This window comes from Suricata suricatta, chromosome 12, assembly GCF_006229205.1.
Source record: "Suricata suricatta isolate VVHF042 chromosome 12, meerkat_22Aug2017_6uvM2_HiC, whole genome shotgun sequence".
Taxonomy (NCBI): Eukaryota; Metazoa; Chordata; class Mammalia; order Carnivora; family Herpestidae; genus Suricata; species Suricata suricatta.
Genome location: NC_043711.1, coordinates 53,102,745 through 53,115,333, shown reverse-complemented (window position 1 = coordinate 53,115,333; position 12,589 = coordinate 53,102,745). Strand labels below are relative to the sequence as shown.

General features: G+C 54.4%; 1 protein-coding gene across 2 annotated transcripts in view; it reads right to left on the bottom strand.

Annotated features, from left to right (window-relative positions):
* SLC6A6 (solute carrier family 6 member 6) overlaps nt 1-12,589 on the bottom strand; it is an 82,069-nt gene that overhangs the window by 5,191 nt on the left and 64,289 nt on the right. For both annotated transcript variants that reach the window (XM_029915883.1, XM_029915884.1), the window contains 5 exons: nt 10,377-10,489; nt 5,991-6,128; nt 4,605-4,707; nt 3,940-4,040; nt 1,424-1,594 (listed from right to left, as the gene is read on the bottom strand). In XM_029915883.1, the coding sequence (XP_029771743.1) occupies nt 1,424-1,594; nt 3,940-4,040; nt 4,605-4,707; nt 5,991-6,128; nt 10,377-10,489 (626 nt within the window). The remainder of the gene's footprint in view (nt 1-1,423; nt 1,595-3,939; nt 4,041-4,604; nt 4,708-5,990; nt 6,129-10,376; nt 10,490-12,589) is intronic.

Below are 12,589 nucleotides of genomic sequence, written 5' to 3'. Positions count from 1 at the left end.
GGGCTTAGATTATCCAACTGGTTTGGAGGTGACAGTGAGGTACAAGTTTGGGAACAGGCCTCACTCACACCCTCCTCCCCCCCATGCAAACCCCATTCCCACCAAACCTCCAAACTCGGGATGGAACAATATTTTAAAATTAGGCTTTGAAGGGACACAAGTTAGTGTTAGGTGTCCCCCCTCCCCCGCCACCCCCTCATGGTTGAAATATGTGGTTGCTGTGAGCACTGACCAATTGGAACAAACAGCCAAGACTCAAGACTGCTCTGCCCCGAATAACCCTTAGTTTCCGGGTAGTAGGGGCATTCTGGGTATTCCCAGGGAGGGGCTGGGTTTGCAGGAGGTAGTTGGTTGGGGGGAACATACGGAGGGCTCAGGGCCATAGCAATCACAGGTCTGTCCCCAGACCCCGTATTTCAGGATTGTGGCTGAGCCCTGGGGGCCTTCCCCATAGGCTCTGAGAGATGACAATGGGTCCGATGCTACAGGGACACCCCAAGGGCCCGAGGGCTATCCTGGCTCAGACCGACCCTGCTTTGTGGCTTCATGTTTTCCTCCCGGGCACACCCTTGCCTGCTTCCTCTGTCTAGGGAAGGCTGGTTCCTGCTGCCCAGCCACCCCTTTCCCCCCCAACCCCCACCCCACCACCTCCAGGCCATTCCCCTGCCCACAAGGAAACTGGCCCAGCCCAAGGAGGAGCCAGAGCCCCAGGACATCCTGGCTCAGGATTTTTAAGAGAATAACAATAAAAAGAGCCCAGAACAAAACAGTGTCGTCCTGGAGCTGGCCCAAACCCAAAGGTTAAAGGAGATTCTAAGAAAAGGATTTCTTGGAAAGAGCTCCAGCTTTTGCCACAGCCTGGAGTCTGCAGTATTGTTGGAGAGATTTCTGAGGGGCTGGTGGCAAGGAGGCACCCTCGGGGTGGGAGACTGGCGGGCACAGAGGCCGGGAGGCCTGGGGCTCTGTCTCGGCCTTCCTTGTCCCCGTCTTACTGTTTCAGCAACTCAGTCCCCCCTGCTCCCAGGAGATGGCCTGACGTGCTAGGCTACCATCACCCCCCTGGAACATGTCACTGCTGCCCAAAAGCTGTCACGGGTCCTTCCCTATGAACACACCAAGCATCACACCCTTCTACTCTCACTCTCTGCGTGGCAAATTCCTCCTCCTGCCACAGCCCCACTCTGAACATCACCACAGAGCCTTCTCCATGTGAACCGTTCTTTGTTCCTGTTTCCCCACATGCCTGCTGACAACCTCAACCCCTCCACGGGGCAGGTGGCGGCGGGTTGAGGACCCAGAAAGGGCAAGCAACATGCCCAAGGTCACACAGCAAACAGACAGCTGACAGAAGTGGCTGGCTTTCCCCTTCTCCTTTCTCCCCCTCCTGCACCCCCCATGTCCAGCCTTGGCCCCATGCGCTCACCACAAGGAACGGCCCTTCTGTCTGGCAGAGGCGGATGGCCATGACCAAGGGGACACACATCATGGAGGACAGGGCCAGGCTCCAGCCCAGCCCGATGGCCCAGGTGGGGTACACGTAGACTTTGTTGTAGGTCAGGGGTACGTACTTGACAAGAGAGAAGATAAAGCATCCCTGTGGAGAGACCGGGCAGTCAGGGCGGCCCTGGCATCAGAAGCAGGGGGCTCCTGGGACCAGGGCAGGGCCCACTCAAGGGGCCTCGCGGGACTTCCCTCGGGGCAAATCGGACCAAGTCACTTCCCTGCTCAAGTTCCTTCTGTGGCTCCCCAGTGCCTTCAGGATCCAGTCCAAACTCCCCAGTCCAGCCAGCAATGTTGGCCAAGAGCCGTGCCCCATTACCCCTTACCCACCCCCACCCCTTCCTCCATGTCCACACCCCAGCTGTCCTGAGATCCTGCCAGCTCCTTAGCCACTTGCCTTGGGGGCTTAGAACAGGCTGTTCTCTTGACGGGAGCCCTTTACCCTCCATCTTCTCATTCTAATTTAGCTCAAATGGTTCAGTCTCTGTCTTACTTGTCCAGGCCTTGTGCAGATTCTGTCAGATGCCTATACCTGCCTTCTCAGGAGGCATATGGTTATAATTACTTCATCAACGCATGCTCCCCCAACCTAACTGAATCCGTAAAGGCAGGTGGGACATCTCTCTTGTTCCCTTATATCTCTAACACCTGGTGCAGCTCCAGGGGCACACAGCAGGTGCATAATAAATATTAGCTGCATGGGTGAAAGCCTTTCCTCCCTTCCCCACTCAGCCATCTCCCTCCCTGACTGGGTGTGGACCTGGGCCTTGCCCTGTGGGGTATGTCCAGCCCCCAAGCCCATGCCAATGGCCAGTGGCCATCAGTATCCATGAACGGTGGGGTGCGGTGAGCTCTGAGCCCCAAAGCCTGGGCAAAGTCCACATTTCCCTGGCTAGGAGGGCCCAAGTTTGTTTCTAGTCAAAATTATAGCATCTCATGTATAATCCCGGATTGCCTTAGATGGATCCGCAATGTAAAAAGGACTTAAATCTTCATTATCTAATAATAACTGGGGTGTGACGGGAAGACAGTCTACATAGCTCAGAACTGGTGATGGGAGAAGGCACGACATTAGGTTGAAGCTGCTCTGCCCTGGGCAACTACTGTTTGCCTGGGCCTGTTGTTGTTTCCGTCCCCAAGGGCGGGGCATAGCTTAGATCAGGAGGGAGCCCAGGAGAGGGCTGCTCTCGGCCACCCAGCACGAGAAAGCATGGAACCTGCCCCTTCACATTCTTCTCTCCACTGGGGGGACCTCATCCTACCACCTGGGGACACGGCCTCCCTCTGATCTGTCCCTCCCTCGTCTCAGGGAGGGACGGAGTGGTGACAGGGATTGCTCACAAGCCACTATCCAGTGAGGACAAGAATACGGGCTCTGAACCTGACTAAATGCCCCATGACAAACTCGCCAGTTGTGCACCTCAGAGGAGCAGGCCACAGCCATACTAAATGACGGCAGTAACAACTTAGGGGCGGCGGCGGCCATGCCCCTCCTTCTGTAGAGTCTCCTTGCCATTATAATCGGGGGCCCCCAGGGCCCCGAAAGGGAAGGGACTTGCACCCTGCGAGGCCATGGCGGTGTTGATCTGGCCTGGGAGTGGGGTTGCTGAGGGGGTGGCCCATTCATGCCTCAGCACCCGATTCCTAAACGCAAGGGTCATTTCTGCCATTTGCGCTCCTCATGGCCTGAGCTGAGAGTGGCCTAGCAGATTTCTTCCCCTGTAGTTAGCTCCGAAGCTCATGACTGGTGTCAAATAATGACAGGGAAGAAGAGGACTTCCCTTCTGCTGGCCCCTCTGAGAGGAATGTTGAAGTAGGGTGTCTGGGAAAACTCTAAGTCACATTCAAAGATGGCGGGCAAGGGACCCCATCACTGCCCTTGGGTCCTGGGTAGGTATGAAGCTTCCTTGTTTTGGGGAGAGTCCAGAGCATCTCTGCTGGGACCTTCCCACTCCGTACACAACCCCCACCCTGCCACGGAAACACCATGTTTCCAGTGTCTATGACTTCTCTCCGTTTGACATCCCAAAGGCCCCTCAATGTAATGAGTGACCCAAACTGAGCTCACGAGCTCCAGAAGGGCTTAGAGAAAGGTCGGGTGCTTTGTGGTGGGCCCCCTGAATTTCTCAGCATGCCCTGACGCACCTTCCTCTTCCGGAACACCTTGTCTTTGCATAGCACAGGCTGCTTCCTCTGCCAAGAATGTCCTTCCTATTTTCTCTTCCTGACAAGCTCTTACTTATCCTTCAAAACTCATCTCAGGGTAACTTTCAGGAGCTGCCTGCCTCAACTCTCCCAGGCAGAGGCGTCACTAAGCTGGTTAGAGGCCAGTGCTGGGCAGGTGCTGAGCAAAAGGTGGGTTAGCAGGGGAGAAGGTCAAGCCCCGTGGACGACAGGCTGGTGCCCACAGGCCAGACAGGGCAGATGGGCAGAACTCACAACACAGAGAACTGGAGTGACCACGGCCCAGCTGCACTTCATCCAGGGCCCGGGCCGGTAGCCAATCATGTCCTCAATACCGTCATAAAGGTTATCGCTGCCTAGGAGAGACACAGGGAGACAGACAGTGACACGGTGTCCAATGCCAGCATCTACCCTGAGAACTGCATAGCAGGGGCTCAAGGGCCATGAGGGGGACCCTGGCGCCTGCTCCAGGTCCCTGCTGCTCAACACCACATAGACCCGAGAGCAGATGTTCATCTGAAATCATGTGAAAGTCCAATGTAACTGGGCACCCTATATATTTTTAGGCTAACTCAGGCAGCCCCCAAATCCTGGTGTGGCCAATCGCAGGTCTCAAAAGGATTGAAATAGACCATGCCTGGATCCCAGAGCAATAAATCATAGCTAGACCCCTGCACAGCCAAATTCTGTGTTTCTCAAAACATGCAGTCACACCCTTTAGCATGGGCAGAATATGTCGTGTGGCCACAATGATATCATTTCGGTAGAGAAGGGGCAGCCTTGAGGAAAAAATGCCAAGTACGGAAGGCCTGGGTGTTCAACTCAGAATGAATTCCCCTTAGAATTCTGTTTTGAAAGCTTCTAAATACAGAGACGCAAAGAAGAGACTTGAGAGAGTATATGCGAAAGTCTGTACTCACCATATATCCAGGCAATAACAAAACATTCAAAGAATGCAACCCACAAAAGGCATACACCACTAGCTGCATAGTAGTCAAAGAGTTGAAACACATACATGCCACCCTATGAAGAAAAAAACCAGAGAAGGTTGACTTGTTATTTGCTATCCAATTCCCTTAATATATAAAGAGCTTTGACATAACAATAAATAGAAAACCCAAGAGAAAAACGGGCATGGATTATGATGACTAGATATGTATGTAAAAAGATGCTCAACTTCCTGTTTGACAGATTTAATTTAACCCCCCCCCCCCCACACACACACACAGGGCTGCCTGGCTGGCTCAGTTGATAGAGCATGCGACTCTTGATCTCGGGGTTGTGAGTTCGAGCTCCGTGCTTCGTGTAGAACTTACATAAGAAAATAAAAATCTTAAAACACACACAGAAAAACGAAAGCAAAAGATGTTTTCCTCGTCAAAAATGATGGGTTTCCTGAAGCAGGTGCTGAAAACTAAGTGGGCCTACGTCAGCGATTGCCAACTGCTTGCTCAGTGTGGACCTGTGATCTGCCTTTGGTGTGTGTGTGTGTGTGTGTGTGTGTGTGTGTGTGTGTGTGTGTGTGTGTGTTTCTTAAAGACAGTTCTAGAGAAACATTCATTTGTATTTCCAGTAGGAAAAAGTGGTGATGTGAAACCTGAACTTGGGGGCAAATGCAGTGATTTGCTGGAGAATGAGGGGTGGTAGGTGGGGAGAGGGGCATAAGACTGCAGGCCCTAGGCCTCTGCCAGGCTTCCATACTGCTATTATGTAGCACAAGAATCTTTCTTTCCTGGCCTGCCCCCTCTTAGACTGCTGACCCACTGCTGCCTTGGACACTGTGCTCCCTTCCTGCATCTTTTTTCCCGTGTAGCTGGAGCCTCCTCGGGGCCCCTGCCCACCCTCTGAACAGTGCACCCTCCCTGCCAACCCCATGGGCCCAGCACCGCCTGCGGTATCTACCAGGAGGCCTGCATGTGCCCTGCTGCATGTCTCCACCTCCCCTCTGGGCCTGGGAAGGGCTGCTGCACAGTTGGGTGAAAAGAGCTGCTATTAAAATGGATTTCAGCTGACGCACCTGTCCCCCAGGCCTCCTGGGATGAGGGAGGGACAGAGGGCAGGGGTGGCAGTGGTGTTGCCATGGTAACAGGAGAAAAGGTTGGGGAGTTTGGGTCAGCTGCTGGGCCCTTGAGCTGTGTCCTGCTGCCCATGGTGTAGGCCAAGGGATAGCCCGTCTTGGTCCTACAGCCTGGCTACCACTCCCACTGGCGGGGACGGGGGGCAGGGATACGCTGCAGCCTTGAACCGATCAAAGCTCATGCAGGTCGCCAAGAGCCCTGCAAGAGGAGGTCCCTCGTGCTACCTACCTCCGTCACCATCGCCAGCCCCAGCAAGTAGCTGATGCTACATATGAAGGCGATGAAGATTTCCCGACGGAAACCCTTCCTTAGGAAGGACGGGTAAAGGTCGACCAAGGACGTGATCTGTCCTTCGACTTCAACAAACTGTGGAGGAGAAGAGAGTGGTTGAGTCCCAGATGCCTAGCATCTCCCCTCTGCTCAGAGAGGAGACTTCGGGCACTCACAGAGTAGCCTGTGGGGTCAAGTCCAAACGTGCGTGTGAACCTGGTCCCCTGAGCTCTGCCTGGGGTCACAGTGGGCCGTACACAGTCCTCCAAACACCCCACACGTTTGGTTCAGAACACCTTTCTCTCATCATTCCGGACTCTGCTCAAGAATGACTACTTCTCTAAAGCCAGTGCTGACCCTCACCTTCTCACACTTGCTGGCACAACTTGGCCTTGGTCCCTTCTGACGCCAAGGAGGTGCACCCTTGTTTCTGGGCCTGCAGTGCCCAGGTGGGCCAGGCACATGCGGCTGGTCAGCAGATACATGAAGAATGAATGGGTAATTCAGGGCAAGTCTGGACCCCATTTCCCCATTTGATTCACACAGTGGTTTCAGCTCTGGGGAATGTGGATCCGTGAGGAAATCCTGCATACCTAAGTGCCCACGTGTGTGAGCCACGTGCTAACCGTGACCCCAGGAGCCCAGCCCTGGGCTCCCAAAGGTAAAGGAGCCCATTTGAAGAGTCTCTTCCTTGGGTAACGTGCTAGAATGATTCTCAATCTTTCTAAATCTTTCCGACTAACAATGTAGCTTGGAGACGGGTCATTACACTGGGAGCTGCCTCTGTGTTACAACGTGGCAGGAAACTCTGTCCTGTGGACACTTACTGTCATGGATCTATCTAACCAGCACCCGATGGACAGGTTCCACCCTTCGGCGACTGCCAATCTGGGCAAGGACTCTTCCTCTATCTGCCTCTATCTTTGGGGCACAATCTAGAAATGAAGCATCAGGAAGGAAGGGCACATAGATGCATTTTACACTTGGGTGGTGACCGCCAAACTGCTCTGCCAGCCAACGCACCCTCCAAGGCCGGCCCGTCTGATTCCTTCAAACATTGAAAAGCTAAAACCTTGACCCTTCTGTTCTTTCATCTGAGAGAGGCATTTGGGAAGGATGTTTCCCCAGCCTTCCTACGAGAGATCCAACCACTTAGTCCTCTGGGACGCATCATGGGAGGATCAAGGGGTACAAACGGGAAGCGAATCCCTTTCATGGCTGAGAGGGGCTGAGAAATGGTCCTTTGTTGCCAGGAATTCAGGGGAAAGAGGGGCCCGAAGAGGAGGGGCTGATGTTTGGACCCCGGATTGATGTGTCGGCCAGCAGCGGTTTTGAACCTAAATTACCACTGAATTACAGCAAACCTGCGGCCCAAACATTAAGCTTCAAAAGGAGTTAAAGACAAAGGTTCTTTCCTTTTTGAGATGGGGAATTTAAAGACAGGAAGATCCGCTGTCACTGACAGGCAGGGTCAAGACCAGCGCACGCCCCTCACTTCCAAGCTCCCTGCATTTCTGGGGCACACAAGCCCCAGTTCTCGGCCCTGCTCCACTGGCCTCTTCAGACCTCCCACACGTGATGGCTCTGTGACCCTGATTTCTCCACATGTCCGTTTGTCTGCCTTGTAAAATGGGAAGATCTTGCCTACTCAGCAAGGATGTTGAGAAAGATCTGAAATCCGGAGAGTAAACTGGTTAACTAGAGGATTGCTGCAAACCCATGAGGGAGCCCTGTGGGGGGGGGGGGGGGCGGTGCAGCTCTCTCTTCCGCCTGTGCTGCCAACATCTGGCTCTGTGGCCGTGCCACCCCTACTCCATCTCCCCAGGAAAAACGCAGTGGTCCCACGGCTCCCTAATCCCTGAAGACACCAGGGACCCTGGGGGGAGCATTTCCTTGGCGTGCACACTCCATCGGCGAGAGGCCTCTGCCTGAGGTTGGCACTCCCATGACAGGAAGCTATCTGGGGGGACTCCAAGATGAGGCCGGGGGGGTGGACCGGCAGGTCACGGAAGGGGGGCCCCAGAATCAAGCCCATCCCTTAAACCAGCTGTGCATGGCCTCGGCCGAGCCCTTGTTCTCACTCAGCCTCAGTTTTCTTGGCAACAGTTGTACCCGGGTATAGAGATGCTACATGTTAAGGAGCTTACATATATACATATATATATAAACGGGGTGGGGAAAGGGGCCTTGGGGTTGGGGTTGTATTTAATGGGAGCAGAGGTTCGTTTTAGGGAGACAGAGTTCCAGGGATGGGTGGACCTGATGGTGGCACGGTTCGGACGGCCCGTGTCACGTGTATTTTGCCGCACACGTGCATCAAAAGCCCACAGGAAGACCTGCTTGTGGGAACACCTCACACGACAGCGCTCTGACTGTATCACGGTGCAGGTGGGGCGGGAGGCGCTCGCCAGGGTCTGCAAAGCCTCCCCCCTCATCCCCCAGCTCACATTTAGCAAATGGATGCAAAGGAGGCATTTCAACCTACGCCGTCAGACTCCCAAGACACCATCAGCTCCTGGGGTTCGAATCCTCCTCATGCCCTTCTCGGGATATCCGTCAGGCAGGTCCCTGAAGGGCTCTGAGCCCTGAGCTGCACGTTCTGAGCTGCCTCTGAGGCTGCCTGGGACAGCTCACAGAGATTCTCAGAGCCTGTTGGCCGCCCCAAGGCTGGTTCAGAGGCGCACCTGCCCAGCCGGGCCCCACCCGCCCCCGGGGAGAAAACCTGATGTAAACCACCTCCACTCCCTCAGGAAGCTGCCTTCACGGCCCATGGAGAGGTCATGCTTTGTCATTTATTAACCGCTCTCTGGTTTTGTTTTTTGTTTTCACTTAGAGCTGGGGAAGAAGTTATAAAAGCCATTTGCTTAGGGCCTCTGAAGGCCAAACTCATTAACGAGAGATGATTAATGGAGTCTTCTTGCTGTTTATACAGCTCAAGCCCACCAACAACTACACAAGTATTTTGTTTTCAGTCTCCCAAATGTTTCCACTCTGTCTTCTCTGCTAATCCTGGTCCCCTTCCTGCCAAATCCTTCGCTCTGTTCTTGACCTTGCTGGCAGACTGCCTCCTCTCCTCTGCCTGACCTTCTAAGACGTTCCTCTTATCTGGTTCTGAGTCCACAGGGACTTACCCTGGGTGCGGGCTTTGAGGCTGCTGCCCGTGGGGTGGGTGGTGAAGCCCTTGCCTGAATGGGCAGCAGCCTCACCGCTCGCAGCGTCCCAGCGGACCAAAGATGCCCCCTGCTGCAGCCCGAGACCCAGACCACACAGGAGGCCGCAAAGTGCTTGCTTTCAGTGACGGGCCTCAGATGCCAGCCCCTGGATGGGAGGACCGTGGGCAGGGTTCTGGTCTGGGTTACACCACCAGCCTGCCCTGCACATCCTCACTCCCCGCTCCTGGATCGCACCTGTGCTCTCAACTGTCATCTGGAGACAACTCCAAGGAACCTCCCCCCACAGGGGGATCTCTGACTGTTCTCCAAGGACTACGTGCTGCTCTATACCAGGAGCCCTGCTAGGTGCTTCATACGAGGCAATGTGGGTATAATCATACCCATTTACCAGATGAGAAAATGGAGTCACAGAGAGGAGGAAGTGTGCCCAATGTCACACAGCAGCATGGGGGCTTGGGACTGTTACTCCAGAGCCAGTCTCAGCCCCTGGATGGCTCTCACTGGCATACCCCACGGAGGTCTGAGTCCCTGGGGGGGTGGGACACAGGGGTTAAGAAGTCCAGGAAAGCAGTGTTGGTATAGATGGGGTCCTGCCTGGGGAGGGCAAAAGCTGGGGTGTGGCTGGAGGACAGGGTGGGTCTGAGCGAGGCTTTAGAGCCGGAGGGTCATGGGGTGGCTGTGTGCGGCCCTGCTCATGTGCGCCAGAAGTCACAGGTCACCATGTGTGGGCGAGGCTTCTCTGGCTATGCTCGGGACAATCAGTGACAGGTTGGGCAGGGGCTGTCGGTCCCTTCCCTCAACTGTCTGCCGTGTCATTCCTGGACCCTGGTGTGGACCCTCCCTCCATGGGAGCACATCATCGCCACTTGGTCTTGACCTTCTATCTCCCACCTACCGCTTCATTTCAACCCTACCCCTCAGGTATCCATTTCCCCTTGCTGCAGCCAAAGACTGGAGCTTTGGGGCGAAAGTCCTCCTCCTGTGTCCCTGAGGCTTTTTCCACCCCAGGGTCCTGGAGGAGCCCTCGGTGGCTGAAAGCTGGTGTAAGTCTGAGGTGAGGGTGGGAGAGGAGTGACCATCTCTCACACTCCGTGATGAAAGGGGGCCTTCCCAGAACCACACTCCCCGCCAGGCGCTCCCTCCATTTGGCGCCCCCTCCACATGGACCTACCTGGCTATCCAGTCCAAGCAAGAGAAGCATAATAAAAAAGAGAATGGACCAAAATGTGGGCAGTGGCATCATTGTCACAGCTTTTGGGTAGGCAATGAAGGCCAGACCGGGACCTAAAGGAAGAGAAAATGGGGAGGGGCAGAGGGGGAGGCACATCAGTGACCCAGCCACCCGGGGCACCGGCGCTCACACAAAGACACTCGGGACTGAGGCAGTGTGTCCCAAACCCCAAGTCGGAATTCCTGCCTGGGGGAAGAGCCCAGGCCTGCCTCCATTTCGGATGGGGTGCACTGGGGCTCAGGTGGGGCCCCGTTTTAGCATCTGTCTCCTAGGCAGCAGCACAAGTAGCCTCACACACCAGAATCCAGCAGACCTGGTCATCTGGGGGCAGGAAATGGGACTGAGTCTGGGACCCAGTTTGCCGGCTTGGAAAAGGAGGGCCCCCCAAAACAGGGTAAGCACACCAACGTTTGCTGGAAGGAAGCAAAGGGGGAAATGTCTGGTTATCTGACTACCGAAGTCCCCGTTTGCAAAGAAAAGGTTCCTACTCTGAGTTAAAACGTCGTGGAAGGACACAGAACCATGCCCTGCAGGGCAAACCTCGCTTCAGCGGTGCATCTGCACAACCCCCCTGAGCAACACCAGAGCCAAGGCCCGAAGCTAAAGGGAGGTGTGCGTGGGGCAAGACCCCAGGCTCCGGAGACCCGTGACCTCCATTCGAGTCTGGTTCCAGCGTCTCCTCTTTCCATCCCCATGTGCCTGTCTCCCCACCTGAGGAGCAAGGGGCAGGATCCCGGAAGTGACTCTCCAGGAGCCTTCTCGTGCTCAGAGTCTCAGCTGCTGAGACCACTGCCCTAGACAGGGCTTCTGGTATCTGAGGAGGGGACTCGGGGAGACAGAAGTCCTGCCAGCTCAGGTGGCACCTTTCTGCCTGGAAACACTCCAGAGACTTAGAGAAATGTCTCCTCCTGTCTCCGGCAAGTCTGAGGGGAGAGGCCAGGGGTTAAGAACTGAGCTGGTGATTAAGACCTGTGGTTCTATGAGGTGGTAGGAAGCAGCAAAAGAAAGGAGATCTGAAAGGGTCTGGGCTGAAAAAATAAAGTAAGATTCACAACTTAAAAAATAAAATAACAATAATAAAAAAAATCAAGAAATGTGAAAACAAAAAGGGCTAGAGGCCAGGATATTTAGAGCAGATATCAGAAACCAAATGACTAGCTTAAGAATGAAAGAAAACAAAAACAAACAAACAAACAAAAAACACCAAAAAAAAAAAAAAAACCCAAAACCACCCAACTTGAAAACAAATGGGAGCCAGAAACCACACAGTAAGGCATCAACCCCAAATGTGGCAGGCAAAGGTGAGTCCTTGTACTGCCCAGAGTCTACTCGGGTGTCCTCAGGCGGCGATGGCAGAGAATCCCACGAGAAGTAGTGGACCAGGCGCTCCTGCCAACCCCAAAGTCCAAGTTGGATCAGAGCCGTGAGTGTGTCTCTGCTGGGGCCCCTCTGGCCCCCAGCATGTCAGCTCTGGCCCGCCTCGTAAGCGTCACTGCGTGCGGATTCAAGTCCAGCCGACTGCGAGACAGATGTAAAATGGGGCCCCCGTCCCTCCGCCCACCGGGGTCTGGTGGAGGTTCTCAACACGATCGTTTCTGTATTTCAGTTTTGCCTTTCTCAAGCCAGCCTCTGGGAGAGGGTCTGAGCATCTTTCTCTAAAAGCGCATGGGGAACTATAGAGAGAGAAGTCCATGTGAAGTCACGCAGCCGCTCCGAGCACCAGCGCAGGCCCCTCCGCGAGCAGAGAACCACCGCTGCCCCTGCCGTGTGCCCGCCGAGCGGCCAAATAATTATCTCGTTCAAATGCACTTCGCTCAATATGGTGCTTGTTTAAAGCTTATTAGAGAAATAATCACCCTTGAGGTGTCAGCTGTTCAGACATCACCGTGGGGAATAAACAACGAAGTCTTGTAAGTGGACAGGACGAGGAAAACAACTTAGGGTGAGGATATGTACAGATATAAAAATACCTAGGTGTCCAGAGGAAGAGGTTTTAGGTGTCGAGATATACATACATATACATACATACATATATATGTATATATGCCCCACCACCAATTCACTCCACGCTCCGGGCAATCACAACTGCTTTGCAAACGCTCGACTGGAAAAAGCCACTGAAAAGAGGTTGCAAATGGTCTCCCCCTCATCAC